The sequence below is a fragment of the Podarcis erhardii genome (assembly GCF_964252035.2).
Source record: "Podarcis erhardii genome assembly, chromosome: 2".
In the NCBI taxonomy this organism is placed as follows: domain Eukaryota; kingdom Metazoa; phylum Chordata; class Lepidosauria; order Squamata; family Lacertidae; genus Podarcis; species Podarcis erhardii.
The window spans coordinates 100,279,234-100,307,182 of NC_138498.1; the positions used below are offsets into that span (position 1 = coordinate 100,279,234).

At 44.0% G+C, this 27,949-nt stretch overlaps 1 protein-coding gene across 1 annotated transcript in view; it reads left to right on the forward strand.

Annotated features, from left to right (window-relative positions):
• SUCLG2 (succinate-CoA ligase GDP-forming subunit beta) overlaps nt 1–10,033 on the forward strand; it is a 219,745-nt gene extending 209,712 nt beyond the window's left edge. Inside the window, exon 11 of the mRNA XM_081853591.1 lies at nt 8,343–10,033. Coding sequence (XP_081709717.1) covers nt 8,343–8,458 — 116 coding nt within the window. The 3' untranslated portion in view covers nt 8,459–10,033. The remainder of the gene's footprint in view (nt 1–8,342) is intronic.
• Nucleotides 10,034–27,949: the final 17,916 nt, after the last annotated feature.

A 27,949-nucleotide genomic window follows, 5' to 3' on the forward strand; every position in this document is an offset into this window, starting at 1 on the left:
AATTGGTTGCTTCCACCTGTTTTAGTTCATGGAAGGCTTTTAGCTTCTGTTTCTTGACATCCTGGAAATGTCTCCTCTGCTTTTAATAAACCTCACCATGCTGTGCATAGTTAATTTTGCTCATAGTCTATCTATTGCCTGTACATCATTTGCCTGTTTCCTTTCATTTCTGCAAGACAGTTTAATTCAAGTGTTTGCTTTGTGCAACTGATATCGTATGAACTACTCACACCCGTTTATATTCCATGTGAGAACGCCCGACTTTGTCCATTTTACTTTTTTTGCATGGAAACTTTTACTCACATCAATTCTGTTTAATGTCCTTTGTGGAGCCGCATGTAACTTTTGAGTAAAAAAAAAAAAAATGAAAACCAAAACACCAGAGAAGAGATTTAAAAAAAAAAATGGTTTGGATAAAACAAACCGCTGATTATTCCTTGCCATTAGTGAGAATCTTTACTACGTTCCCTTTTCACTCATTTTTAATGGCTTTAATAATAATAATAATAATAATAATAATAATAATAATAATAATAATAATTTTATTTATACCCCGCCCTGCTCAGGGCAGCTAACAACAAATTTTAAACACTTAATTGTAATACAACATAGAAGCAGCATAAAATACAGTATAAAAACATGAATAACAATAAAATTCAAAGTTCAAAAATCAATTTGGGGGAAATCCATCTAATAAGCATTAGCTAGTCACCAGGGCTAGCTGGCTGAATTAGTCCTACTTGGGCCAGCGAGGAGGCCAGGGGAGAATTAGCTGTGGGGTCTCAGAGTGGGTAATCTTCATAAAAGGGGAGGGGGAGGGGAGGGAAGGGGAGGGAAATAAAAGATCAGGCTGAATTCAAATTAAAGGCCAGGCGGAATAGCCCGGCAGAAGGAGGTTAAATCCTGCAGGGCCCTAGTCTCATGGGACAGAGCATTCCACCAGGTCGGAGCCATCACTGAGAAGGCCCTGGCCCTGGTGGAGGATAGTCTGACTTCCTTAGAGCCTGGGACCTCTAAACTATGGTTATTCATGGACCTTAAGGTCCTCTGTCCCTTGGCAACTTTTGAGATATACTTGCATGCTTGGGTCAGAACTGTCATTTAGCCAACTAAGTAGTTGGATAACACAACAGAACTCCCCTCCCTTTATTTTTCCTGCGTGCCCCCTGTCCCGCACTCAAATCTGCTATGGAAAAAAGGTTAAGTAAAATCTCAGAGCAGATTTGGGGTGGGTGCAGGTGGTTTTCCATTGCCCAATGCCGTTTCGCTCGTGCAATGACCTAGTTGGATTCAAGCCCGGCTGTCTCTTGCCCTGCTCATATTGCTCTCCCACATGTTTTAGAAATATCTCATCTATGTAGCAGAAATAATCCTTTATGGTTAACAGCTAAGGGGTGTCATTAGAAGAAAGCTGCTAGTATAATTAGCTTTCTTTTAGGAGGATCTCATTAACATTCCCTTAAGCATTTTGATGTGGCAAAATGAACAAGGAATTTGGTTTAGGGAAGGCTGCCGAGTAAGGACGGAGCAGGACACTAGTATGGTTTTAGATGTCCTGGCTTGATGTTTCATGACGTTTCAAAAGTGCCAAGCCTGTAATACACCAGAGTGACAACCTCAGAGTGATCTCTCAGTGACATTTCCCTGAAGACAGTTCCAGCAACCATCTGCAGCCATTTCAGCCATGCACCTCAGTTTTGAGGCCTGCTAGCATCAGCAAATAATTGCTCAAGGTGGAATGTGCTGACTGCTACAGTGGTACCTCAGGTTAAGAACTTAATTCATTCTGGAGGTCTGTTCTTAACCTGAAACTGTTCTTAACTTGAGGTACCACTTTAGCTAATGGGGCCTCCCGCTGCTGCCACGCCGCCACTGCACAATTTCTGTTCTCTTCCTGAAGCAAAATTCTTAACCCGAGGTACTATTTCTGGGTTAGCGGAGTCTGTAACCTGAGGTACCACTGTATTTTAGCACAACACCACCACATGTCATAAGACAAACCCAGGGTTGTCAGAACCTTAAAACAATGGGTTCAAATTAGAAGAAGGAAGATTTTGACTAAGTGTTAGGGGAAACTGATTGGGAAAGCTATTTAGCAATGGAACAGGTTGCCTCAGAAGGTGATAGGCTCTTTCATTAGAGGTTTATTGGCAGAGGCTGGATGGTCACCTGTCAGGGAAGCTGTATTTCCTACTTTGATAGGGGATTGGACAATTTGGCTTTTGAAATGCTTTCCAGCTGATCTGTGATACTCCAGTTTTTCAACAATTTCATTTCAAAACTTCAATATCTTGGTGGAATGCGGGAGGACATTTCACACAGTACTTTGGATGTATTTGCAGAATCTTTTCCTCTCAGAGCATATTGTTCATTCCCTAAAAGGAGCAGGGGAGTTTCATGGTTCTCAGCTGCAGTTGCCTCTGCGATTTTCAATGTTCTGAGTACTCAAACATGGAAAGTTAGAGAAATTAGTGTACCGGAAACCTAAAAGCTACTCGTTCATGGCTCTTTTGCACAAGTAAACCACTTTACCTAGTGAATGAAAAGTTCACCTAAGATTTTACGTGAACTGAAGACACCGAAAGTCAATATACTGCAGGAGGGATTCTGTATTGTTGATACAAAAGTTGGCAAAGGGGATATCAAGAGCAGGAAAATAAAATCTTAAAATCCCTCTATGAAAGTATAAAAAGAATTTGGCACACACACACCCAAATTAAAATGATCTTGATGCAATTTGGAAGCTTAAATTGGTTCAGCATCTTATCCCGTTTAAAAATTCCCCATTCTCGTCCTGAAGTGACCTGATTATAATTTATCTTCACATTCTGTGGAAACGTCCTGGCATATTCATGAGCATAAGCAGTAGTCTCCAGAATGACTAACATCCTTCTGCTCTCATTTAGGATTATCTCCGATTAAAAGGGCTGAAGCAGCACAAATTGTTAAATATTGAGATGACATTAATTACATTCTAGTGGCAAAGGAAGAGGGAGTTAAGGTCAAAACTGTGTTTGTCTTTTGGAAGCTGCATTGGGGCTGCATTATGTGTGCAGAAAGAAAACAGGGCAGAAGGAAGCTCTGAGCACTGCCAAGTGATAGTTTTTCAGAGATTGCCAATTATCAACAAAAAGTGGCCCAGATAAGCTCTTCTTTGGAAGAAGTTTCCGTGACCTTATTTATGTGTTTTTCAGCACACTTGGTGCATAATCAAAGTAAAACTTATTGTAAGGTTTTTATGTATACCTCTCCAGATCTCCGGCACTGCATGCCAAAGTTCACTTTTCCTTTAAAATGTTGCGTCAGAAGTCCCTTTTAACTAGAGCTGGCCTGAACTCTTCTGATTGCATTTTAAGACTCCACAGGGCTTCACTACACATTCAAGAGTTTTGTTCAAGCTGGAGCTATCCCAGTCTTTTAAATGTCAGATAAGTCAATTCATAACTCTTGAGTGTTTTGTAGCAATTAATCATAAGGATAATTCCCTGCTCATGCACAGTCCCAAATGGCCACCTCCTGAGCTTTGCATACTCAGCCTCTCCTCCTGAGGAGAAATTCAGAAGCTTTCCTCTTCCCTTACCCATGGTTTATCTTGCCACCAGGTGTAACAAACTGTGCTTAACACTAACTCTGGTTAGTTTAAAACATGTCATTTTGAAACACTGTTTATGAAAACTGACTTCTTTAAACAAACCATAGTTGTTATTATTAACCACAATTTTCAGTTTGGGCAGCATGGGAATTTTCTGTTAACTAAAAGCAGTCACATAGGAAGAAAGGGTGAGCGGAGCATGCAGTCCTCAATGAGAGGGCAGGCTTGTGCACATTGTGCTAAACTATTTAAAAATCACGATGGGGAACCTGTGGTCTTCCAGTTGTTTTTGCACAATGGTGCCCATCATCTCTTCTCATTGGTCATGCTGGCTGAGGCTGATGGAAGTTAGAGTTCAACAATGATGCAAAAATTGTGATATTTGATTGAATATTAGATATAGATATAGATTCTGCACTAACTGTCCCAATATCAATTGCGTTTAACCTTTTAGATAGAATGTATTAGCCTTGGTTTTTGTGTGCCTGCATTTTGTAACCTCCATGCTTTCTTCCTATGCTGTGTGAACATTGCATAGCCTTCTAGACCTATCTGACCCTAGAAAGGGAAATGATGCTTTGCCAAAGAGGTATGTGTTGAGTTCGCATCTGGAAGGTCACGGGCTTTGGTTTAACCATTCAACAAGACAGAAGAGCACAGCAATGAAATCAGCTGAATTATACAGATAGAGCCTGGCTCTGTTCTCTGATGACTTAGTTGGAATTTCTGCCAGGTAAAGTCAAACCATGGCTACTGTATGATAGGAGGTTCCTCTGCTCCATCCCGTTTTTGAAAAAAAGATTGTTTTTTCAGTTTCCCTCCGTGCATCACAATCAAGCAGTTTTGATTGGAGGTAAATGAGTTGAATCAAGATAATCTTTTCATGGGTATATTCAGTGCAAAGGTGCATTTAGTACATTACTATAACAAGAAGTATTGCAAGTTTGGCGATACTTTGAACAAAGAAACAGGCTAAACCTATCACAGTGGGTGGTAAATGACTAATGTAAGTGGTCTTCAGTGGTTTTGTTACTTACAGTTCGAAGCTGAGTAAACACTATTGAACTGGCCTTCCTGCAATTGAGATGGAGAGATTTTACCTGCTGTTGGGACTGTGAAACCACTGGCTCTTAAACTTAAAGATCGATGTTCTCACTCACATGCAATTTGAGGGAAAGATTTTGCAAGAATTTTTCCATCCGCCACAATTAAGATAATTCTTCAGCTCCCTGGTTAGTGGTGATTTAAGCCACCTACTAATATTCCTGGTATGTGAAACTCATTTCATCCAATTGAAATGTAGTTACTTAACGAACGGGCGTAAGCCTCTGCTTATTTTGTGTTCAGGTGTAGAAATTGAAGACTAACAGAGAATTGAACTTCTTGAGCATCCGCTCTGAATAAAAATAAGTCTCTCAACCAGCCTTCCCCCAACATGATGCCCCCCACAGATATTCTGTACTACATCATCTCTAACCATTGACCATGCTGACATCTTGACTCCAACTCCCATCAGCCCCATCCAGCAAGGATGACGGGACTTGTGGTCCATCAGCATCTGGAAGATCACATTCCCCATCTCTAGTATAAATGCATAGTAGTAGACCAGCTCCTGTAGGGCATAGGCATTTGAATAATACTTCATTGGTGCATATTTATTGAGCCGCTTTGATGCTTGTTGCACTTGTTGCATAAGACTTAGCCAGCCGGCCCTACTTAACTAGAAGAGCTGCCGATCACTGGTAGACCATTCAGAAGGTCCCTGGTCCAACCTCTGGCATGTCCAGGAATGGCTGGAAAATGTCCCCGGTCCAAGACCCTGGAGAGCCTCTTCCAATCAATGCAGACAATGGACTTGTCTAAAACAGCTCTGTATGTTCCTGCCATCCTGACTTACATGGGGGAAATATATCTGTTCCACGTTATACAGCCAGACACTGATCCCCTTCCCGTTGATTTATTGCCACGCTTTACTGCTCCAGGAATGAAACATAAAGGTGACTGTCCTCTTTCTAGCTTTAGTCCCAACATAGACGTGTGGATATTTTACCCAAGGCCCAAATGAGGTCTCCACTCCCAGGATGGCTCCGAGACGGCACTTGTCATTTTTGTATTGATCTTCCTTATTGACATTCAGTGCCTGTGCTTATTAAAGCCTCCAGAGCTTGGGGGAGGGGGGGAGCACCTGTCTCGATTTCTGACAGACCTTTTTGTCTTGTGCATTGCCCTTTCTGCTACCCCGTGAAAGGTGCCATCATTGTCAGGAGATGCCCAAAGCGCATAGGAGGCTTTTGGGAAAGCTGGAATTTGTATGATCACTCTGCCAGAACATTTCAACTGCGCCTATCTTTTTCCCCAGCATTAATGAGCAAAGAGCTACAGGATGTGAGCAGCAATCAGTCATCTCTTTTAATTAATCTCCTCTCATTTAGCTATGCATGTGCCTTTTATAGGAGCTTGACAGAGTGTAACGCACACTTCCCTGAAATGTCTCTCTTAATTTATGGCATTTTTTTTCCAAAGGGGAAGCAGTGCTGCTGTTGACTGAACATGAACATCAGCTAATGTGGCTCTTACTATTCCGTCCTGTGCATATTTACTCAGAAGTAAGTCCCACTGTCTGTTAAATTAAGCTTACGTCCAGGTAAATGTGCACAGGATTGCAACCTTAGGCTCAAAAGTGTGTTCTGTTGTTCCAAGGAACATGCACTGCATTGCAGCAACCTTAATCTAAATCAGTGTAGGAAAAAATTAGCCCTCCATATGTTGCTGGACTATGACTCCCAATGTCTCTGCTCATTGACCATGCTTGCTGGGGGTGATGGGAGTAGTAGCTTAGCAATGTCTAAAGGGCCAAAAGTTTCCTGCCCCTAACCTAAAAATTTTACTGCTGAGCACATATTGGCCTGTTTTGAAGATACAGCAGGAGGACCTTTTACTCAGCAGTAGAACATATACTTTGCATGCCAAAGGTCCAAGGTTCAACCTTTGGCATCTCCAATCAAAAAGGTTCTACGAGAACACAGAAAACTTGTTGTTGTTTAGTCGTGTCCGACTCTTCGTGACGCCGTGGACCAGAGCACACCAGGCACTCCTGTCTTCCACTGTCTCCCGCAGTTTGGTCATGTCGGTAGCTTGGAGAACACTGTCCAACCATCTCGTCCTCTGTCATCCCCTTCTCCTTGTGCCCTCCATCTTTCCCAACATCAGGGTCTTTTCCAGGGAGTCTTCTCTTCTCATGTGGTGGCCAAAGTATTGGAGCCTCAGCTTCAGGATCTGTCCTTCCAGTTTGCACTCAGGGCTGATTTCCTTAAGAATGGAGAGGTTTGATCTTCTTGCAGTCTCATGGGACCATTAAGAGTCTCCTCCAGCACCATAATTCAAAAGCATCAATTCTTTGGTGATCAGCCTTCTTTATGGTCCAGCTCTCATTTCCATACATCACTACTGGGAAAACCATAGCTTTAACTGTATGGACCTTTATTGGCAAGGTGATATCTCTGCTTTTTAAGATGCTATCTAGGTTTGTCATCACTTTTCTCCCAAGAAGCAGGCGTCTTTTAATTTCGTGACTGCTGTCACCATCTGCAGTGATCATGGAGCCCAAGAAAGTATAATCTGTCACTGCCTCCATTTCTTCCCCTTCTATTTGCCAGGAGGTGATGGGATCAGTGGCGATGATCTTAGTTTTTTTGATATTGAGCTTCATATTTTGCGCCCTCCTCTTTCACCCCCATTAAAAGATTCTTTAATTCCTCCTCACTTTCTGCCATCAAGGTTGTGTCATCCTCATATCTGAGGTTGTTGTTATTTCTTCCGGCAATCTTAATTCCGGCTTGGGATTCATCCAGTCCAGCCTTTCACATGTTGAATTCTGCATTTAAGTTAAATAAGCAGGGAGACAATATACAGCCTTGTCGTACTCCTTTCCCAAATTTGAACCAATCAGTTGTTCCATATCCAGTTCTAACTGTAGTTTCTTGTCCCACATAGAGATTTCTCAGGAGACAGATGAGGTGATCAGGCACTCCCATTTCTTTAAGAACTTGCCATAGTTTGCTGTGGTCGACACAGTCAAAGGCTTTTGCATAGTCAATGAAGCAGAAGTAGATGTTTTTCTGGAACTCTCTAGCTTTTCCCATAATCCAGCGCACGTTTGCAATGTGGTCTCTGGTTCCTCTGCCCCTTCGAAATCCAGCTACTAAATCAGGCCATTGGAGATTCCAGCTAAACATCAGGAAAAACTTTCTGACAGTACGAACTATTCGATAGTCTCCCTCAGGAGGTTGTGGACTCTCCTTCCTTGAAGGTTTTTAAGTGGAGCTTGGATGGCCATCTGCCGTGGATGCTTTAGCTGAGTTTCCTGCATTGCAAGAGGTTGGACTAGATGACTCCTGGGATCCCCTCCACCTTTACGATTCTATTATTCTGCCCCTTGCTCAGTATTGTATACACTGGCAGGGACTCTCCAAGTTTCAGAAGATTGTCCTTGAAGTTGTATTTCTGTGGCTCTTGAAACCTTAAACCTATTATCTGTGCAGTCATGAATACTGGAAACCTGCTGAGTTGTTGTTGTTGTTGTTGTTGTTGTTGTTGTTGTTGTTGTTGTGTGTGCGTGTGTGGTGATCTCACATCAAAATGTTCATTAGGTGTAAAATAGGATCTCCATTCGGTCTCCTTCTTCTGAACCTCCAAAATCTAGAAGACAAAAACTGGAAGTTAACTTTTCCCCTCATCTTTCTCCCACCAGGGACAAATGTTCATGAAGCCAAGCGCATTCTGACTGAAAGTGGGCTCCCAATCACTGCCGCAAGTGACCTTGAAGATGCTGCCAAGAAGGCAGTGGCCAGTGTGACGAAGAAATAGAAGACACTTCCAGCAAAGGACTTTATATAACACACAACATTCCCCAAGTTGTCTCAAATGCATATTTAGGATTCTTTTAACCAGCCAGGAGTAAAACTCTATTTGGTCAGCCTAACCTATCCACAATAAATTACGAGTTTTTTGGTGTGTAAAAAAAAAAAATTGTTTGGAACTTCACACAGAGCTCCTGTTGTTCAGTGATTTTTCACAATGGTCTGCGAGTACAATATGATGAGTAACCACTATCTATTTCCACTCTGGTTTCTTCCTCATATAATATGCCATTGTTAGTGATTTGTAATTTTTGTAAGGTGTTTTGGTACATCTTTAATGTCCTGGAGGAATAGTAGAGAATAGTTCGGTCTTTATTGGTCATCATGGCCCGGATCCAAGGAAGCACACAATGGGAATTTTGTTTCTCAAAAATAGCAGCCTTCCAACATGGCAAGAAACTTTTGAAAGTGTCACAAATGCCATTTGTGACAAGACTTGCCAATTGAATTTTTAAAAGACAAAAAAAAGGACTCCAAATTGGGTATGCCCAAAAACCTTCAGGGTGTAAGATACAGCTTTCTGAATCTTGGCCATTTTTATTTTTTTTAAAAGCTTTTCCAATTAGGGCTAGAGAAATGGTTACATTTATATTATGTCATTTGAGCCAAAATAACAGGAATTGGATTTTTCACTTAGAAGATGTGTACCTGTTTCACACATGCCTTAAAATTAAATGTTTGTGCTTTGATATCCACTGTATACCTCACATCAAAAGAAAACTCAAAAATGTAGCTGTGTGAAACCATACTGATATATCATATCATGAATGAATGAGTTTCTCGTGTGAATACTTAAGCAGTGAAGGGCGAATGCAATGCATAGTACCATGTTATTTTGATAACTGTGTGTCCACTTAATACTGACTGTGACCTTCCTAAATCAATGTGCATTGTTGTTGGAGAATCGACATAGCGTACTGAAGATCTTTTTGTGGGGGGGATGACATTTCTTCAAACATTTATACTGTTATCCCACTGAGATTAGTCAAACCTGCCTAGTATGAGCTGTCAGGGAACCTGCCGTCATTAAAAAGAATGTGAAAAAAATATAAACCATAATGAGAATTATTAGGCCATAATCTGGCTTGAGATAAGAACTTTCCAGTTCTGTTAATTGCAAAGAAGGTATTAATCATGTGCTTCATTTTCATTTTGCAATAAATTGAGCTTTCAAGTACTTAACGTTGGCTTTATCGTGCCTTTGATTTGTGGAAAATATGTATGCAAAAAAGGTGCAGAAGCTGTTGAACTGATTCAATAACCATTATGCTTATTTCACAATGTAAAGATTTGTTTTTTAAAAAAAACAACAACAACTGGAATGTTCACTGTTGAAATCTACTTTGTTTTTGGTGCTGGTAATTCACACGAGCTCTACAATAAGGAAACAGAAGTATACGCCACATTGTCTAACTAACTTAAACTACAAATGCATGTGCCGAACTTTTTTGTTTAATGTTCAGGAAAGACTATTGCAACTAATTTAAGTGAAAATTATCTAATAAATTTTTCATTGTTAATATCTCATTAGTTCCAATTAATGCTGTGGGTTTGTTTTTTTATACAAGATTCTCATGAAGTCAATAGGCAAACCGCCAATTCCAAAGCTGTGTTGGACCCATACTAGCAAGATGGGAGGGAATCTCTACTTTCTTTCCCCCCACCCACTGTAAAATCTGATGCTCCTCTGGGACACACTCCCAGACACCACAGAATTGCACCATTAATGTTAAACCACACATTTTTTTCGCACGCAGAAGGTTCCAGCCTCTGCATATAGGGCTGGAAAAGCCGTTCTGACGTCTGGACTGGCTGGATGTCATGGACTGGCTGGATGCAAAAGAGTGCTGGGATGCACCAACCAGGAAACCCCCAAGGGAAGAAGGCTCAGAGCCAGGGAATTGGTGGTGGGACGGTGATGAGTGGTCAGAGGAAGAAAAAGCAGACTGGGAGGAGGTGGTGTCGGAAGCTGAAGAGGTAGCAGGCTTTAGTGAACAGGAAGAGGCTATGGCAGAGATTGGTTCAGACTCTGACTCTGAGGCTGGAGAGGAGGGCAGCCAAGAGATGGAGCAGAGACAGGCTGCTCCAGGGAGTCTCCCCCTTGGTCTCCTAGAACTCACAGAGAAATGAAATGAAAGAGCAGAAGGTGGTTGTGCACACAGCATGAGACTGCATGGGAAAGACCCTGGAGAGGAGGACTCCAGGTGGACCCTGGGAAGGCGGCGACCTTCAGTCCTCGCAACTGCTTCATTGGGGCAAGACCCGGGAAGAGTTGCTGAGAACACTATTCCTGAGCTGTGGCTTGTTCCTTTGAATAAAGATTTAACTGCAGGTGATCTATTGTTTTTGTTGCTGACCTATGCCTGACTCCAACCCTGAGACCCAGTGTGGTGTAGTGGTTAAGAGCGGTGGACTCGTAATCTGGGGAACCGGGTTCGCGTCTCCGCTCCTCCACATGCAGCTGCTGGGTGACCTTGGGCCAGTCACACTTCTCTGAAGTCTCTCAGCCCCACTCACCTCACAGAGTGTTTGTTGTGGGGGAGGAAGGGAAAGGAGGTTGTTAGCCGCTTTGAGACTCCTTCGGGTAGTGACAAAGCAGGATATCAAATCCAAACTCTTCTTCTTCTGACATGTGGTCTGACTCGGTATAAGGCAGCTTCCAATCCTTCTTCATTTTCCCCCAGCATTAATTTATGCAGCAGTCTCATGCCAACAGAGCTTCCTAGTGAGTGCACTTCTGATTTTGGACAACAAGGATTCCCTTTAAAATTGCAAACGCGTTGCAGCCCTGTTACCTTAACTGGTTTTCTAGTCCTGGACCAATGCCCTGATGCAGGATGTATTATCTGCATAGCTAAAAAGTGTACCCGCCATTAATAGCTCGCTTGACTCTGTTGGACTATAGCCAGTTTGTTCCTCCAGATTTTACAGGGGGGGAGGGGGGAGCCAACGTTTCCCCCTAGGGCAGATGTACAGGAACTGTGTCGGAAAGCAGTCTGATAATCTGACACTAAATTCCTATTGAAATCAAGACTAATTTGTTCTGAAAACTAATGGGGCCAGTCGGTGACAGAAGTAGGTTACTCTGCGAATGAGCTGCTGTTGAGGGAGATGACATGATGGGAGTTTGAGGCAGACCTCTTTCCATTTTGTAAACTGACGCTTCTGGAAAAAAGGTCATGGCGAGGCAGGCTGACAGTGACAAAGCATCTGTAAACACTTCTGGGACGGCAAGGCTCAGAGGACTTATCCACGTTAAGACAGACTTCCTCCCGCAAATTCCACAAGCAGGAAAAAGAGATGTGATCTTTCCTTCATAGTAAGGGCCGACCTGGTTCCCTCCAGATGTTTTGGAGCATAATTCCCATCAGTTGCAGCCAGCACAGTTATGCTAACTGAGGCTAATGGGAGTTATGGTCCAAAACATCTGGAGGGAACTAGGATGACAACAGATCTTCTGTTTTAATGGACGCAATGAGTTGTTGGCCAATACAACCAAACCAGCCAGTTTTGGATACTTCTAAGACTCTTCACTGTTTCCCTGTGGCAATACATGATCAAGGGAGCACACCAGGGTTTAGGAAAACCTTGTTGCTTAGCAGGAAGTCTCCCTGTCCTGATTGGATGGATAAGGCTCTGAAAAGACAAAGCTTCCTTGGGAGCTGCTACAGCATGCAGTTCAAGGACTCACCACATGGGGCAGCCACACGTGAAGAGTCCTAATCCAAGCTCTGGCAGCTCCTGACACCCCCAAACTTCTCTCACCTATTGCATCACCACCAACCTTTTTTAAAAAATTATTTTAAATTATCTTAATGATTATAGTAAACTCCTATAGTACAATTACAAAATAGAATAATATTTCAAGAATCCAAACATGGGCCAGTGTACATAAACATTAAAACATCAACACAATATTAATGAACAAAAATCAAAATATAGCAAGGTCTGAGAAGTAAGGACCGGAAGCTATTCATCAAGCTAAAAATCTGAAAAACCTAGGCGAATAAAAATGCCGTAATCTGGTGCTGGAAAGAGTACAGTGTTGGTGCCAGTCTTGCATCCTTCAGCATGGTAGTTTGAAGCCAGAGTGCTTGGGTCTCCTGCTGCTTAGCTCCATTCTTTTTCCCTTGCTCCCCCTTATTCCTGGAACAAACTCCCTGAAAACCTACAAGCTGTTATCTCAAATCTCAGGTCTTCTGCCGAGGCTTCAGAATACGTTTCCTACTGAAACTCATCCTGTGCTGAATGCATATTCCCCTGTATACCCTCCCTTCCATTTGTCACCCTGTGTCAAATTTCAGCTCATAAGCTGCTAGGGACAGGGGCGTGGAAGATAATCATAAGTTTGCGCAAAATCTGGGAGCAAACAAGGAGCTCTCTATACTTAAGGAGGGACATCACATGCTCACGGCCAGTGCTTTTCTGAAATCTGTCCAATTCCTTCCCCTGTGAAAAAGACTTCCATTTTGCTGTCTTTTTCTTGGAGCACATTAGAATTTCTTTAGCAGTTCTGTGCATGTGGGCCTTTCAGCTTATCATTGCAAGGAAGCTGTGGGTGGTGTATATGTGTGTGTTTCAATATGATTAAGAGGAGTACATCAGCTTGACATTCTGGCTTCCTAAACCATGGTCTAGGGCAATGTTTCCCAACCTTGGGCCTCCAGCTGTTTTTGAACTACAATTCCCATCATCCCTGACCACTGGTCTTGCTAGCTAGGGATGATGGGAGTTGTAGTCCAAAAACAGCTGGAGGCCCAAGGTTGGGAAACACTGGTCTAGGGCAGGGTTGAGGAAACACTTTCAGCTCGAGGACCTTCCTGGAGTCACCTGCTGGTGGTGGTCATGGCTAGAGGCAAAAGTGGGATAGGTAATGAATGTGACATTCCAAAATTCAGAGGCCTCTCTCACCCACACTCACACACACTATCATCATCACAATTCAAGACCACATGCTAGCCAGGCAAAACAGTTGAGGAAACTGAGGGTGCTCAGTTAATGGTGTATCCCATAGGATATTCCAAGGTCTGGATAAAGAGACCCATTCAGTTTCTGGGCAAAAGGTTCCTCTACACCTGGTTTAGGAACTCAGGACTGTTACATCCAAACAGGCCCTCAGTATTTCCCTGGAGGTGCCAGGGATAGAAGCTGGTCCTTCGCATGCTAAGCAGAAGCTGTACCACTGAGCTACGGTTCTCCCACCAAGGGCTATGGCTCTAGTCCTGCAGCCTATTTTCAGCTGAAGATGTGTTTCCGTTGGCACAAGTGTTTATGTCTGTCGAAACCAAGCCTGGAGATTTATATGAACGTGATGGGTTCGTATTTCAGTCTGTCAAATGTCAATAGGCAAAGCAAAATGTTTTATGCCGTAGTTACGGGATCCAGCAATTAAAGCATTTGACGAAAGTGTTTTTATTAGAATATCCATCAATATTTGTCCCAATTATTCTGCCGTTAAGCATTAAGAATAATTGAAGCAAATGGTGCCCAATAGAAGGGATACATCTGCTCTGATATATTCTAGCCAAGAAGCATTGGGTCTCCTTTTTCTCAAGCAATATATTTCAGTATTACTCTCTACAGCTAATAGAGTGAAGCTTCTGGAGTTTATTATGACATACAAACTAGGCTGCTTGAAACTGGTAACAAATTGTCTCTCGTAAAAAGAAAAAGGAATGGTTTCATGGAATGAATTCTGTTAGGAATCGAGCAACAATAAATAAGAACATTTTTTTAAAAAGTAACCAAGGAGTTACGATACCTCATTATGGGGAAAGGGTTGGGCAGGGGGTGGGGTAATGCCACAGACCTATCCAAATATTTATTGCAATGACTAGCTCTGTGGCACCTCCGACCAGTAGGTTGCAATATACTATTGTCTTACTGGGTTTAATCACTAGCCCATAAATGCACAGTAAAAGTGCAACCTTGGTGGAAGATGCCTGTGTTAGTGCTGTTTGCAGTGTTCATTTTGCTATTGCAAGTGGGAGTGGGTGGGATCACAAGGAACCTCGATCCGCCACTACTACTTGCACTTCTGCGCCTATTAAACAGCTGCCCAGAGTGGCTGGGAAAACCCAGCCAGATGGGCGGGGTAGAAATAATAGATGATGATGATGATGATGATTATGTCAGTCCTCATGTAATTGCCCATGGTCTGTACCAGGTCTACATTAAACTTCTGGTCTGGCCACTCTTGTTCAGGGCTGCTCTTTTTGTGAACCAACAGCTATACTTCTACAGTGTTGTTCCCCTAAGGTGTCTGCAGTGGTGAAAGGTGATCAGTTGGTTTCTTTGAGATGCAGTGCTCAGCGGCTCTACAGAACAATTTTGTTATATAGTAATAATTTTATTATTTATACCCCACCCAAATGGCTGGGTTGGCCCAGTCACATACACTCACACAGAAGCATCAGCTTCTACAAAGAGTGCTTCACTGTGCAATGGTACCTCGGGTTAAATACTTAATTCGTTCCGGAGGTCTGTACTTAACCTGAAACTGTTCTTAACCTGAAGCACCACTTTAGCTAATGGGGCCTCCTGCTGCTGCTGCGCCGCCCGAGCACGATTTCTGTTCTCATCCTGAAGCAAAGTTCTTAACCTGAAGCACTATTTCTGGGTTAGCGGAGTCTGTAACCTGAAGCGTATGTAGCCTGAAGCGTATGTCAGATGGGAGGCATAGAAATAATAAAACTAAAATTGAATTCTGTAGAGAAGGGCCGTTGCTCAGTGATAGAGCATGACTTTGGCATGCAGAAGGCCTCAGATTTAATCCATGTCATCCCCCATCTGAAACTTGGAAGGCTGCTGTGAGTCTAGACCAGCCTTTCTCAACCTTGGGTCCCTGCTGCTGTTGGACAACAATTCCCATCATCCCTGGCCACCGGTCCTGCTAGCTAGGGATGATGGGAATTGTAGTCCAACAACACCTGGGGACCCAAGGCTAGTCTAGACAATACTGAGCTGGATAGACCAAAGGTCTTATTCCGTTTAAGGCAGCTTTCTATGTTCATGGTAAGAGCTGCTAACTCAGAGACTGGGTACCTGCCTTCTTCCAGATGTTGCTGGACTACCGCACCCATCATCCCTGACTATTTGCCAAGCTGGCTTGGGCTAATGGGACTTGGAGTCCAACAATGTCTGAAGGACCCCAAGTTCCTCATCCCTGTGCTAACTGAACAAACACCCCCCTCCTCACAATCCTGCAGCAATTTTTGTGGAGGCTGTTGTGATGTGTGAACCAGCCCACAGGATCCCTGGAGAGAAGAGACAGGCGTCTCCGTAAGTCTTCTCCGTTTCTTCTCTCTCCAAGGAGGAAGCCTGCCAAGCAGAGGGTAAATGTGTATAAAAGACCGTAGCTTGCATATTTTGTTTCGATTTCGATGACCTGTGGTTAGAACCGCTTTGTTTGGATTGCTTCTCTCCACAGATTATGCAACTCTGTGTTCTGTGACATTTGTTTCTTTGGCCAGTCATTGTAATAGGATGGGACTTGTAAAACAGGATTGGAAGTCATTAAAAAAAAATGTTGAGTGTTGTTGCAACACCCCAGGGGAATACAGGGCAGGAAACATGGGCTGACTGGGCCAGATAACGGAAAGAACAGGCAAGAGGAGCTTGTGCATTAGCTGCATAAGCATTTTGAAGAAGCCATGAATTTTTTACAGGATATTTTAAGTTCCCTGGAAGGAAAGGTGGTAACTTGATATGAATCCTGGATGCTCTCAAATATTCAGTGTTCACTAAGAATATATTCCTTTTCATCCATTTTTTGGGGTGGTTGGTTCATATCTCCGGTGTGCCTCAGTAATGTTGGAGACATTGTAGAATTTTATTTAAAAACAAACGCACACAGTCATTGCATGAGCACAGGAGGAGCTAAAAAAATTGTGGTAGTTCTCACTTCGAAAAGCTTCCTAGAATTGTTTGTCCTCTTTTTGATGTAATCCGCAACTTATCTCATTTAGATGCCTCTGAAAACTATGGTTGCATTTTAACCATCTCTCTGAGCTTTGTTTTTTTAAAAGAACAACTCCAAAAACGAAGCATCATCTACAATACTAACAAAAATTAGGCAACTGCCAAGTGGTAGAAATTCCCATGGACCATCATGATCCCTAAACCAAACCATGGATAGGGGTTATGTCCAAATGAAGCCATGGGGCAGGACGGCCAGTGTGGTTCCCTCCAGATACTGTGGGACTACAAGTCTCATCATCCTTGACCAATGGCCATGCTGGCTGGAGGCTGGGGTTCATGGAAGTTGGAGTTCAACAATAAAAGGAAAGCATCTAGGCCAGGCTTCCTCAGCCTTCTAGATGTTTTGAGACTACAGTTCCCATCATCCCTGACCACTGGTCCTGCTAGCTAGGGATCATGGGAGTTGTAGGCCAAAAACATCTGGAGGGCCAAGGTTGAGGATGCCTGATCTAGTCCAATATCCTGTTCTCATGGTGGCCAACCAGATGCCTGTGGGAAACATTTAAGGAGGAACCAAGCACACCAGCACTCTCCCCTCCTCCAGCATACGCATCATGGCTAGTAGGCATTGATAGCCTTCTCCTCCATGAATTGGTCCAGTCCTCTTTTAAGGCCATCCAGGTTGGGAGCCATCACTGTCTCCTGTGGGTGCAAGTTCCATAACAAAGACCTGTGTGATGAAGTTGGGACTTTTTCAAACTGGGCATTGTTCAAACTGAAGTATTTCAGACTTCCACCATTCCAAGTCCAGTCCCTGGTTTCTTGAAATGCAAAGTGTTAAAAAAAACACCCGCTGGGTATTATCCTGTTTGGGAGTGCAACGAAAAGCAAGTCAACATGCACGCTAGTCAGAAAGATATTTTCCTCGGTTCATTTAGGGCTAATAATCACCTTAATGTCTTTCTCTGAATCTGAGGCACTTTATAAGAAATACTGGTTTGGAGCAAATGATTAGAGCAGTGGAGCATGAAATCTTATGAGTGTAAAACTGGCAAAAAAATAAAATAAAGCCAGCAAAAAATAAAATAAAATCCCAGATTGGTGTGTTGTTGTTTTTGACCAAGCGTGATGGTTTTGTGTGGGAAAGAAATGCAGTGAAGCTTAACAAAAGTTACAAAGCCTTTTGTATGTATTTGTTATATTGCTCACTGAGTAAATTGAGTCTTTTTTGTTGCGCTGGTACAAGCTTAAGCTTAAGTTGTATATTGTATGTGGGTAGCAATTTTTGCCCTGTATAAGTGTATAAATCGTGGCATTGCCCAGTTAATGTGAGTGGCTTTCAAACCATGTTTTGACGACAGCTTGAGGAACCTTGGAAGAGGTGCTATTTTTCAAGAAAAAGATGTGCCGGAACTCACCTCATTCTCTTAGAATGGCAATGGTACCCACCTGAGAAGTTCCAGAACAGAGTTCCGGTGAGTTCCGGTTGAGGGGAAAAAGCTCTGCTTGGAAGTCTGTCAGCACTGTTAAGTTAGAATAAGGATGGGCACCTCGGGCCTGGGTGCCACATGTTGCTCTCTAATCCACTCTATTTTTTGTTTTATTTCGACAATTTTCATACTGCTTAATCATCCCTAAGCAGTGTACAAATAACTCAATACAATGAAAATAAAAACCAGTTATTACTATACAACTCTTTAAGGCCACACACCCTCTCCCCAGGCTACACCCCTCCCTAGCACACCCCTTATGGCTGTTGTTGCTTGGCTGGAATCCATCCTTGAACTCTGATCCTGCCAAAGGGTTGCATTTTTTTCGGGTTACGCACCCGCCGAAACCCGGAAGTACTGGAATGGGTTACTGTGACGTTAACATATGAGAGTGCTGGAGGTGAAATAGTTTAATAATAATGATGATGATGATGATGTATTATTTATACCCTGCCCATCTGGCTGGGTTTCCCCAGCCACTCTGGGCGGCTACCAACAAAACACTAAAATACAATATTAAACATTAAAAGCTTCCCTAAACAGGGCTGCCTTTAGATGTCTTCTAAAAGTTTGGTAGTTATTTTTCTCTTTGACATCTGGTGGGAGGGCGTTCCACAGGGCGGGTGCCACTACCGAGAAGGCCCTCTGCCTGGTTCCCTGTAACTTGGCTTCTCGCAGCGAGGGAACCGCCAGAAGGCCCTCGGCGCTGGACCTCAGTGTCCAGGCAGAATGATGGAGGTGGAGACACTCCTTCAGGTATACTGGACCAGTTAAACAGGTTACCCAATCAGAACCCGGGGGGGTGGAGTCCAAGGAACTATAAGACCAGCTCTGGGAGGGGTGAAGGGAGGAGTTCGTTGGGAGTTGGGTGGTTGGTTGGAGTGGGAGTGAATTGGGATAGAGTCTGTGGGTAGGTTGAGTTAAGTGTAGAGAAATAAGCTGAGTCAGGAACAGTTAGGAGCTAGGAAGACAAGTAAATATCTGAGAGGTGGTTTAGTGAGTGAGAGCTGGTAGTGGAAGTTATAGGTCTGGATAGGCACCCCATGATTGTAATTGACCGATACCGTTTATGAAACCACACGCCCGTTAAACTGCAATAAATAAACAAAAGTTTATGTTCCAATTTAACCCTGACTGGACTCAGTATTGTACCAGGTAGGGCCTGGGTGGTGGCAGCGAGAAATAAAGTGGTGGCACAGGGATCAATAGACGATGAAACGTCCGGGGACCTTGTGTGATCGCCACAGTTACTTCCAGGTTTCGGCGGTCGCACATGCGCAGCAGCGCCTAATCGCAACCCGCGTGTGCACAGACGCACCGCTGCAGGTTGCGAACGTGCGTCCCACACAGATCACATTCTCAACCCGAGTGTCCACTGTATTGTACTATATAAAGGTAACATATATATTCATTGCTCCACCTGTTTTTGCCTCTGCACCCACCCACCACAGCCATGTGGCCCTCAGAAGGGAATGTGGCCCTAGGATGGAGAAAGGTTCCCCATCTGTGAGTTAGAAGATAGTAGTAGTAATAATTTTATTATTTATATGCCACCCATCTGACTGCATTGCCCCAGCCACTCTGGGTGGCTTCCTGACAACCTTCTATCATAAAGAGCTTCCTGATATGCCCGTGAAATTCATAGCCTCAGATGCATTTTGGGTGTGTTCTAGACCATGCTTTCAGTACCCACTGTGTGACATGAGGCCCAGCTTGTTCAGTTACCATGTGCAAACTGTGTACATCCCATATTATGCCTTAGAATCCTCACAAAGCACAGGACTTCTATGGATGACATGGAGAGGTTCCACATCAAGCATGGAAGGAACTTCCACAGGGAGAGTTTCCAGACTATTGGTTAGCTCAATGCACCAATGTATATCACAGTCAGAATCTAGTGGGGCCAAGAACACAGTTGAAGCATGTTCACGACAGCCCAGTCTCTGTGAATGATGGCATTTCAATGTCCCAAAGTGGGAGATGATTCCTGATCCATCATCCGCTCCATTTGCAGCCTCTCCTTGATTCCTGGTCACATGGGACTTTAATTCTCCTGTCCTTAAGAGTGATGCAGAGATATATATATTGGCTCTGCTCAAGTGCTAATCAAGGGCTCAGCAGCTCTCAGTTTCCACGACTGTTCGCTTTAGAGTGGAAATACATCAGGTGCAGGACAGGAATGGCATTTCTCAGCAGTGTGTCATAATGATTGGTTGTATGGGGGTCAGATGTCGGGAAGAAATGCACCGCGTTTCATTCTACCGTCAGGTCCGCTGTCTCGCCGGGAAACATTTGTAACTAAAACTGTTGTTCATTTGCAGAATGTGCGAGAAGAATGAAGCCTCGGCTGAAAATATGCTGAGGAGCTGCTGTAATAAATTTGATATTATATGCATGACATGGATGGATAGACCATTGTTTGGAGGGCCCAGCAAATAAAACTGATGCTGTGGAGCGAGAATTGCTGAGAAGGGGGAGCAATGCTGCTCAACAAGGCATGCCTCAAATAGAAACCTGGTCGGAAATAGCCATTTATTATTCCACTGCTCTTTTTTTTAGGGGGGAAATACCCTGAATGATGAGGAAGGCTTCCTTTGAAAAGATATTGTGCCTTGATTGATGGCCATTAAATGAACTTCTAAGAAACTTTCTTCCTTGTAAACAGAAACTCCAGCATACTTTCTCACTGCATTTGAATGCTCAAGACATCAAGTGCAACTGGTCTAGCATTGCCAAGCCTCCAGGAGTGGACTACTGATGTCTGAATGTAGCATGGACTTGTTGGCTCAGATGAAAAAGTCCATTCAACACACAACTAGCAGATCAAGAGACAAAACTGTTCCTGGGTGGAGAAAGCTTAGAATGAAGCTGTGATTGAACTAGACGACCCTTTGGGTCCCTTCCAACTCTTCAATTCTATGAAGGCACTGCCCAGTGGAAGACTACATGCTTTTCAATTCCCTTCATCTCCAGCTAGAGGATAGTAGTTCTGGGGAAGACCACTGCCAGTAGATGTAGCTGGTCTGTGTGAGCCCCCTGCTCCTGTGTAGCCCTAAGAACAGACCTTTGCATGTGATGATGCTCATATCGATACCATTCTAGGTTTCATCGACTCATTTTGGCAAATGAAGCTGCTGTTAAAGGCATAGGAGCAGGCCAGGCCTTTTTTTTCTCGTCAGCTGGCAGCTCTAGATCTACTGCTTGGGTAAAGCAAGATTTAGTCACCCTTGATTTGTTATATGGGAAGTTCTGGGGTTCCTTTCTTGCATATTTCTACTTGACTGGACTCTTTAAGATTTCTGTTCAGCCCGAAGCTGCATTTAGAATGGGATCCATTCCACTGCTTTCCCCATTTTTGTCCATCATTTTATCATGCTTTTCAGCCAGCCAGTTTTCCTCCATAATAAACTCCAATCAGATCTTCATGTGTAAAGCGTGAGTCTCACGACGCTGTTGGATTCAGCTTTAATATCCAAAAAGGGCCCATTGCACGATCATTTTTGACATCAGGCACAATAAATTATATAAGCCTCAAACTTTTGAGTTGTGCCAGTGCCTTTCTGGAAGTTATAAACGGGCACATTAGTGTTGATTTCCAATTATTTTGCAAACATTGCAATATTTGTATCCATAGGCATTTACGTAGAGGAATAAGCAACTGATCTCCTCCTCTTCTTCTTCTTCTTCTTCTTCTTCTTCTTCTTCTTCAGCAATCGCTCGTAGCTGAGTAAGATTGTCTTCCATGAACACAGTCTTAACAGTGAGTCCGTAAGTGACTGTGGAGGCCAATTCTGGATCCACACGTCCTTCCACAGTGGGGACATAGATTTCCGGGCAGAAGTTGATCATGGTGAGGGTTTGCCAAATGTGCCTTCCTTTTAGCATGTTTCTCCCTTTTCTCCTGAGATTGAGTGTCTTCAAAGTGACCTAATGCTGTAGCATAAGCGAACAAGTGCTTACCATGCCGTTCTCCAGCAGTGTGGTGGAGTCACCTTCTTTGGAGGTCTTTAAGCAGAGGCTTGACAACCATATGCCAGGAGTGCTCTGATGGTGTTTCCTGCTTGGCAGGGGGTTGGACTCGATGACCCTTGTGGTCTCTTCCAACTCTATGATTCTATGATTCTATGATTCTAGTTTGCAAGGGGAAAAAATGGCAATCAACTAAAATGTAGGGCAACACACTGGCTACTCATCCATTCACAGTATCATTGTTAGCTTTAAGAAGGATATTGTGAATGAAGGGATAGCCAATATGGTACCCTCCAGATGTTGTTGGGCTACAGTTGCCATCATCCTAGACCATTGGCCATGCCTTCTGCTGCCCTCTGTTCAGACACAACATGTGGGATATATGCTCAACAGTTTCCACACGTAAATGGACTTTCCTTTAAGTCACAGAAAGGAGGGTTTGAACAGGGCCTCCTTCATTTACTCCAGTGCTCTGACAGGAGATGCAGCAGTCAACAGAATTCTCCCTTCTAGTTGCTAATAAAGAGGCAGGCAAGAACCCTGTTTTTTCCTGGATCTTTCAACTATATCCTTCATTGATGTCTATGAACTTTAATGCATGCTGAGAGTATTCAAAGATAAAATCGAATGAGACCTAATTGTATTATGTCGCGTCCTGTTATGAACTGGCTGGTTACCTGGATCTCTGCTTCTGATGCTCAAGAATGGCAGGTCAATAATTCACTTTAAATACGTTAACCATATGTGCTGCATATTGACTGAGCCATTTCTTCTACTGTACAGGAGCTGTGGGAGCCAAGCAATGATGTCACCTGATCAACCAGCACTGGCATAGTACCTGGAAATATGAATGCTCATTTAAAAAAATAGCTATGTTTCTAGCTTTGGAAAAATGTGAAAGGAAAAGGAAAAGAATTATAAACTGAATATCCTCACTTTCCCTCCCCCTTTTCCCCAACCCAAAGGCATGGTTCAGATGTAAACAATAGTCGTAAGTTCATACAATCACTGAAGTCGCGAGAGACTGGAAACTGCTAATATCAATATGAAGGAAACAGTTAATACAGCCATATGTATTAAGGAATTTAAGCAAGTACATTTTGTCCTTGTTTGTGTGCTGGATGAATGGCTACAGTCTGCCCTGGAAGTCTCAGGTTTGTTGCCCTCTAGCTACACAAGTTTTTGCATTGGTTTTCAGATCCCAAATTACATTAACAACAACTGCAACAATTTGTTTTGTGTACCCGTCCATCTGTGTTGCCCCAGCCACTCTGGGCAGCTTCCAACAAATATACAGTGGTACCTCAGGTTAAGTACTTAATTCGTTCTGGAGGTTGGTTCTTAACCTGAAACTGTTCTTAACCTGAAGCACCACTTTAGCTAATGGGGCCTCCTGCTGCCACTGCGCCACCAGAGCACGATTTCTTTTCTCACCCTGAAGCAAAGTTCTTAACCTGAAGCACTATTTCTGGGTTAGCGGAGTCTGTAACCTGAAGCGTATGCAACCTGAAGAGTATGTAACCCGAGGTACCACTGTACAAAGACACAACAGACCATCACATATTAAAAACTTCCCGATACGGGGCTGCCTTGTTATACCATTTTTGTACATTTAAACTCTTCACTTCTTTCCAATTTCTAGCTATCAATATTCTTTCTGCCACTAATAAGTAACCAATTAAATGTTTATACGATGACCCTTGTTTGTCACCACTGAATGTATCCAGCAATGCTATAAAAATACAGTGGTGCCTCGCAAGACGAAAAGAATCCATTCCGCGAGTCTCTTCGTCTAGCGGTTTTCTCGTCTTGTGAAGCAAGCCCATTGACGGCTTAGTGGATTAGCGCTATTAGCGGTTTAGCGGCTTTTAGCGGCTTTTAGCAGCTTAGCGGATAAGCGGAAAAGCGGCTTAGAAAAAGGGGGGAAAGGGGGGGGAAACCCGCAGGGACTCGCAAGACATTTTCATCTTGCGAAGCAAGCGCATAGGAAATTCGTTTTGCGAAGCACCTCCAAAACGGAAATCTGTTACCTCCGAGGATGTGGACAGGCTGCTTGGACGAGTGAAGCCAACCACCTGTCTCCTGGATCCTTGCCCATCCTGGCTTATAAAAGCTAGCCGGGAAGGACTGGGCGATGGGCTTCGTGGGGTGGTGAATGCTTCCCTCCGTGAGGGAGCCTTCCCAGACCCGCTGAAAGAGGCGGTTATTAAACCGCTTCTTAAAAAACCATCTTTAGATGCGGCCACGATGGCCAATTATCGCCCAGTCTCAAACCTCCCATTCTTGGGCAAGGTGATTGAGCGAGTGGTTGCTGAACAACTCCAGGCACGCCTGGAAGAAGCGGACCATTTGGATCCCTTCCAGTCGGGATTCAGGCCTCATCATGGGACTGAAACTGCCTTGGTCGCACTGGTTGATGATCTCCGGCGGGCTAGGGACAAAGGTGAGAGCTGTTTCCTAGTTCTGCTGGATCTCTCAGCGGCGTTTGATACCATCGACCATGACATCCTTCTGGACCGTCTTGAGGGGCTGGGAGCTGGGGGCACTGTCATACAGTGGTTCCGCTCCTTCCTCCTGGGCCGTGTTCAGAAAGTGGTGGTGGGGGATGAGTGTTCAGACCCCTGGCCGCTCACTTGTGGGGTGCCTCAGGGTTCTGTCCTCTCCCCCATGCTTTTCAACATCTACATGCAGCCGCTGGGAGGGATCATCAGGAGGTTTGGGCTGGGTGTTCATCAGTATGCAGATGATACCCAGCTCTACCTCTCTTTTAAATCAGAACCAGTGAAGGCGGTAAAGGTCCTGTGTGAGTGTCTGGAAGCGGTTGGAGGATGGATGGCGGCTAACAGATTGAGGTTGAATCCTGACAAGACAGAAGTACTGTTTTTGGGGGACAGGAGGCGGGCAGGTGTGGAGGATTCCCTGGTCCTGAATGGGGTAACTGTGCCCCTGAAGGACCAGGTGCGCAGCCTGGGAGTCATTTTGGACTCACAGCTGTCCATGGAGGCACAGGTCAAATCTGTATCCAGGGCAGCTGTTTACCAGCTCCATCTGGTACATAGGCTGAGACCCTATCTGCCTGCAGACTGTCTCGCCAGAGTGGTACATGCTCTGGTTATCTCCCGCTTGGACTACTGCAATGCGATCTACGTGGGGCTACCTTTGAAGGTGACCCGGAAACTACAACTAATCCAGAATGCGGCAGCTAGACTGGTGACTGGGAGCGGCCGCCGAGACCATATAACACCGGTCTTGAAAGACCTACATTGGCTCCCAGTACGTTTCCGAGCACAATTCAAAGTGTTGGTGCTGACCTTTAAAGCCCTAAATGGCCTCGGTCCAGTATATCTGAAGGAGCGTCTCCTCCCCCATCGTTCTGCCCGGACACTGAGGTCCAGCTCCGAGGGCCTTCTGGCGGTTCCCTCACTGCGAGAGGCCAAGTTGCAGGGAACCAGGCAGAGGGCCTTCTCGGTGGTGGCGCCCGCCCTGTGGAATGCCCTCCCATCGGATGTCAAGGCGATGGACAACTACCTGACATTCAGAAGACACCTGAAGGCAGCCCTGTTCAGGGAAGTTTTTAATATGTGACATTTTAGTGTATTTTTTATCTCTGTTGGAAGCCGCCCAGAGTGGCTGGGGAAACCCAGCCAGATGGGCGGGGTACAAATAATAATAATAATAATAATAATAATAATAATAATAATAATAATAAACTCTTTCGTCTAGCGAGTTTTCCGTCTTGCGAGGCGTTCGTCTTGCGGGGCACCACTGTAACCATAATTCTAGGCCTTATGGTGGCTGACAATCCAAGAGCAAGACCTGCAAAAGAAGGGTGGGGTGGGTGACTGTGACCGCAAGCCTCTTCTGTCAAGTTCTCTTAAAAGCAGGATTCATATTACGATTTGCTCTTACCACATTATTTCCTGAAATAATTTTCCAAATTCTATTAAAAAAAAACCCTCAAATTCCCTCAATAGGGAATTCAGAACAAAGCATGCAAAAATAATTACATGCAAGTATATAACATTTGCATTGAGGGGCTGTAAAGATTCCTTCCACCTCACCAGTGCCAAGCTTTTTGCTTTTTCTCTTTTTAAGAAAACAGTGTTTGTGTCATGCCTGCTCCAGTAAAATACCCTGAACCCTAACTAATGCTTAAACGTTCCCCGTATTTAAGCACAGTGTTTCATTTCATTTCAAATGAAATGCCATTTCTAAATTCTTACAACTGTGTCTGTTTGGAAACAATGGGTAGGATGTGCACAATTAGACAAATACTCAAAGCTGCATAACACGGTGTGCAATGCAGTCCTGCGAATGTTTACGCAGAAGACTGCAAATGGAGCTGAAAAAAATGTAAAGCCTGAGTTCTCATAACCTTCTTATCATCGCTTTAAGGGAACTAGCCAAAGAAGAACTGGAAGGTAATGGGTTTTATATTTTATTGTACACCTATCGTTGTACAGCGCCCTGATAATTTACAAGAGAGCAGCACATAAAAACTTAGATAGAAATAAATAAGTAAGATACAGAATATAGTATAACAATTTAACAACTTTGTCTTACTAGGTTACTTTGCCCTACGTCCAGAGGATATTTGAGCAGATGGCCTAAGAGAAACCCTCCAACTCCACGCTTCTGTGATGCAGAACCAAACTTAATATTGGCTGGAGCTTGGAAATAAATTACCCGTGGACATTCTGTGGTGGTGACTTGTATATAGAAAAAGAGAGGGGAGTAGAGAAGGAACTATTCCCTGAATACAACAATAAACCAGGCCTATTTCTCATCTCCTCTGTACTTTATATATATATATTTTAAAAAATAAATGCACACACTTGACAAGGGGCTAAGGGCCTCCGGAACATTCCAGTCCCTCAGACAGAACATTACTCATGTTCTAGTGTCTCCGATACTGACTGAGGTTTCAAACTCGAGTAAAATGAAGCTGTAAAATGGTATGCTGTGGGGATTTGTTTATTTATTTCATTTTGTTTGCTTCTGCTTCCGGCGATGGCATGTTGAAAGCAGCTTCCCGCCTGTGGCAAAAAGGCCAGGGAAATGGCCAGATGTTAATTTTCTCCCGAAAGCATTGGGTGTTCCGTATGAGAAAGCTGGATGTTTCTTGTCATAGGTTCTGAAACAAGGTGGTTGTGGCCTGCGCTGTAAAGCTGAGAGCGTAGCACTGCTGTTGGTGTGCACATAGTCCAGCCTTTCTCAACCTGTGGGTCCCCAGATGTTGTTGAACTACAACTCCCATTACCCCTAGCTAGCAAGGCCAGAGCTCAGGGATGATGGGAGTTGTAGTCCAACAACCTCTAGGGACCCACAGGTTGAGAACCACTGAATAGTCTATGTTTGATGCTGTAATCCAAAGCGAGGAGTGAGAACTTGTATTACTTGAGGACTGCACATCTGGACTCGAGACATTGCTAGGTGGCTCTGTCGGTGGGGACAAGAAGCACAATTTCTGCTGCATGTAATGCCAATAGGTGGTGTGCTTTGCCCTGTATCGTACCATCCATTTACAGAGGCTAACATGGAATCAATCATGTTGAGCCTATAAGGTAGAAAAAGCTAAAGGACCCCTGGATGGTTAAGTCCAGTCAAAGGAAACTATGGGGTTGCGGCGCTCATCTTGCTTCAGGCTGAGGGAGCCGGCGTTTGTCCACAGACAGCTTTCTGGGTCCTGTGGCCAGCATGACTAAACCGCTCTGAATCAATGGAACACTGTGCCAGAAACCAGAGTGCATGGAAATGCTGTTTACCTTCCCACTGCAGTGGTACCTATTTATCTACTTGCACTGGCATGCTTTCAAACTGCTAGGTTGGCAGGAGCTGGGACAGAGCAACGGGAGTTCACCCTGTCGTGGGGATTTGAACCACCCACCTTCTGATTGGCAAGCCCAAGAGTCTCAGTGGTTTAGGCCACAGCGTCACCCGTGTTGTACCGCCTGTATCGTACCATACATTTAGCTTACAGAGGCCAACATGGAATCCATCATATTGAGCTTATAGCCAGTAGCGGCTGGCAAGCTGGAGTTGGCTGGAGTGGCTTTGCT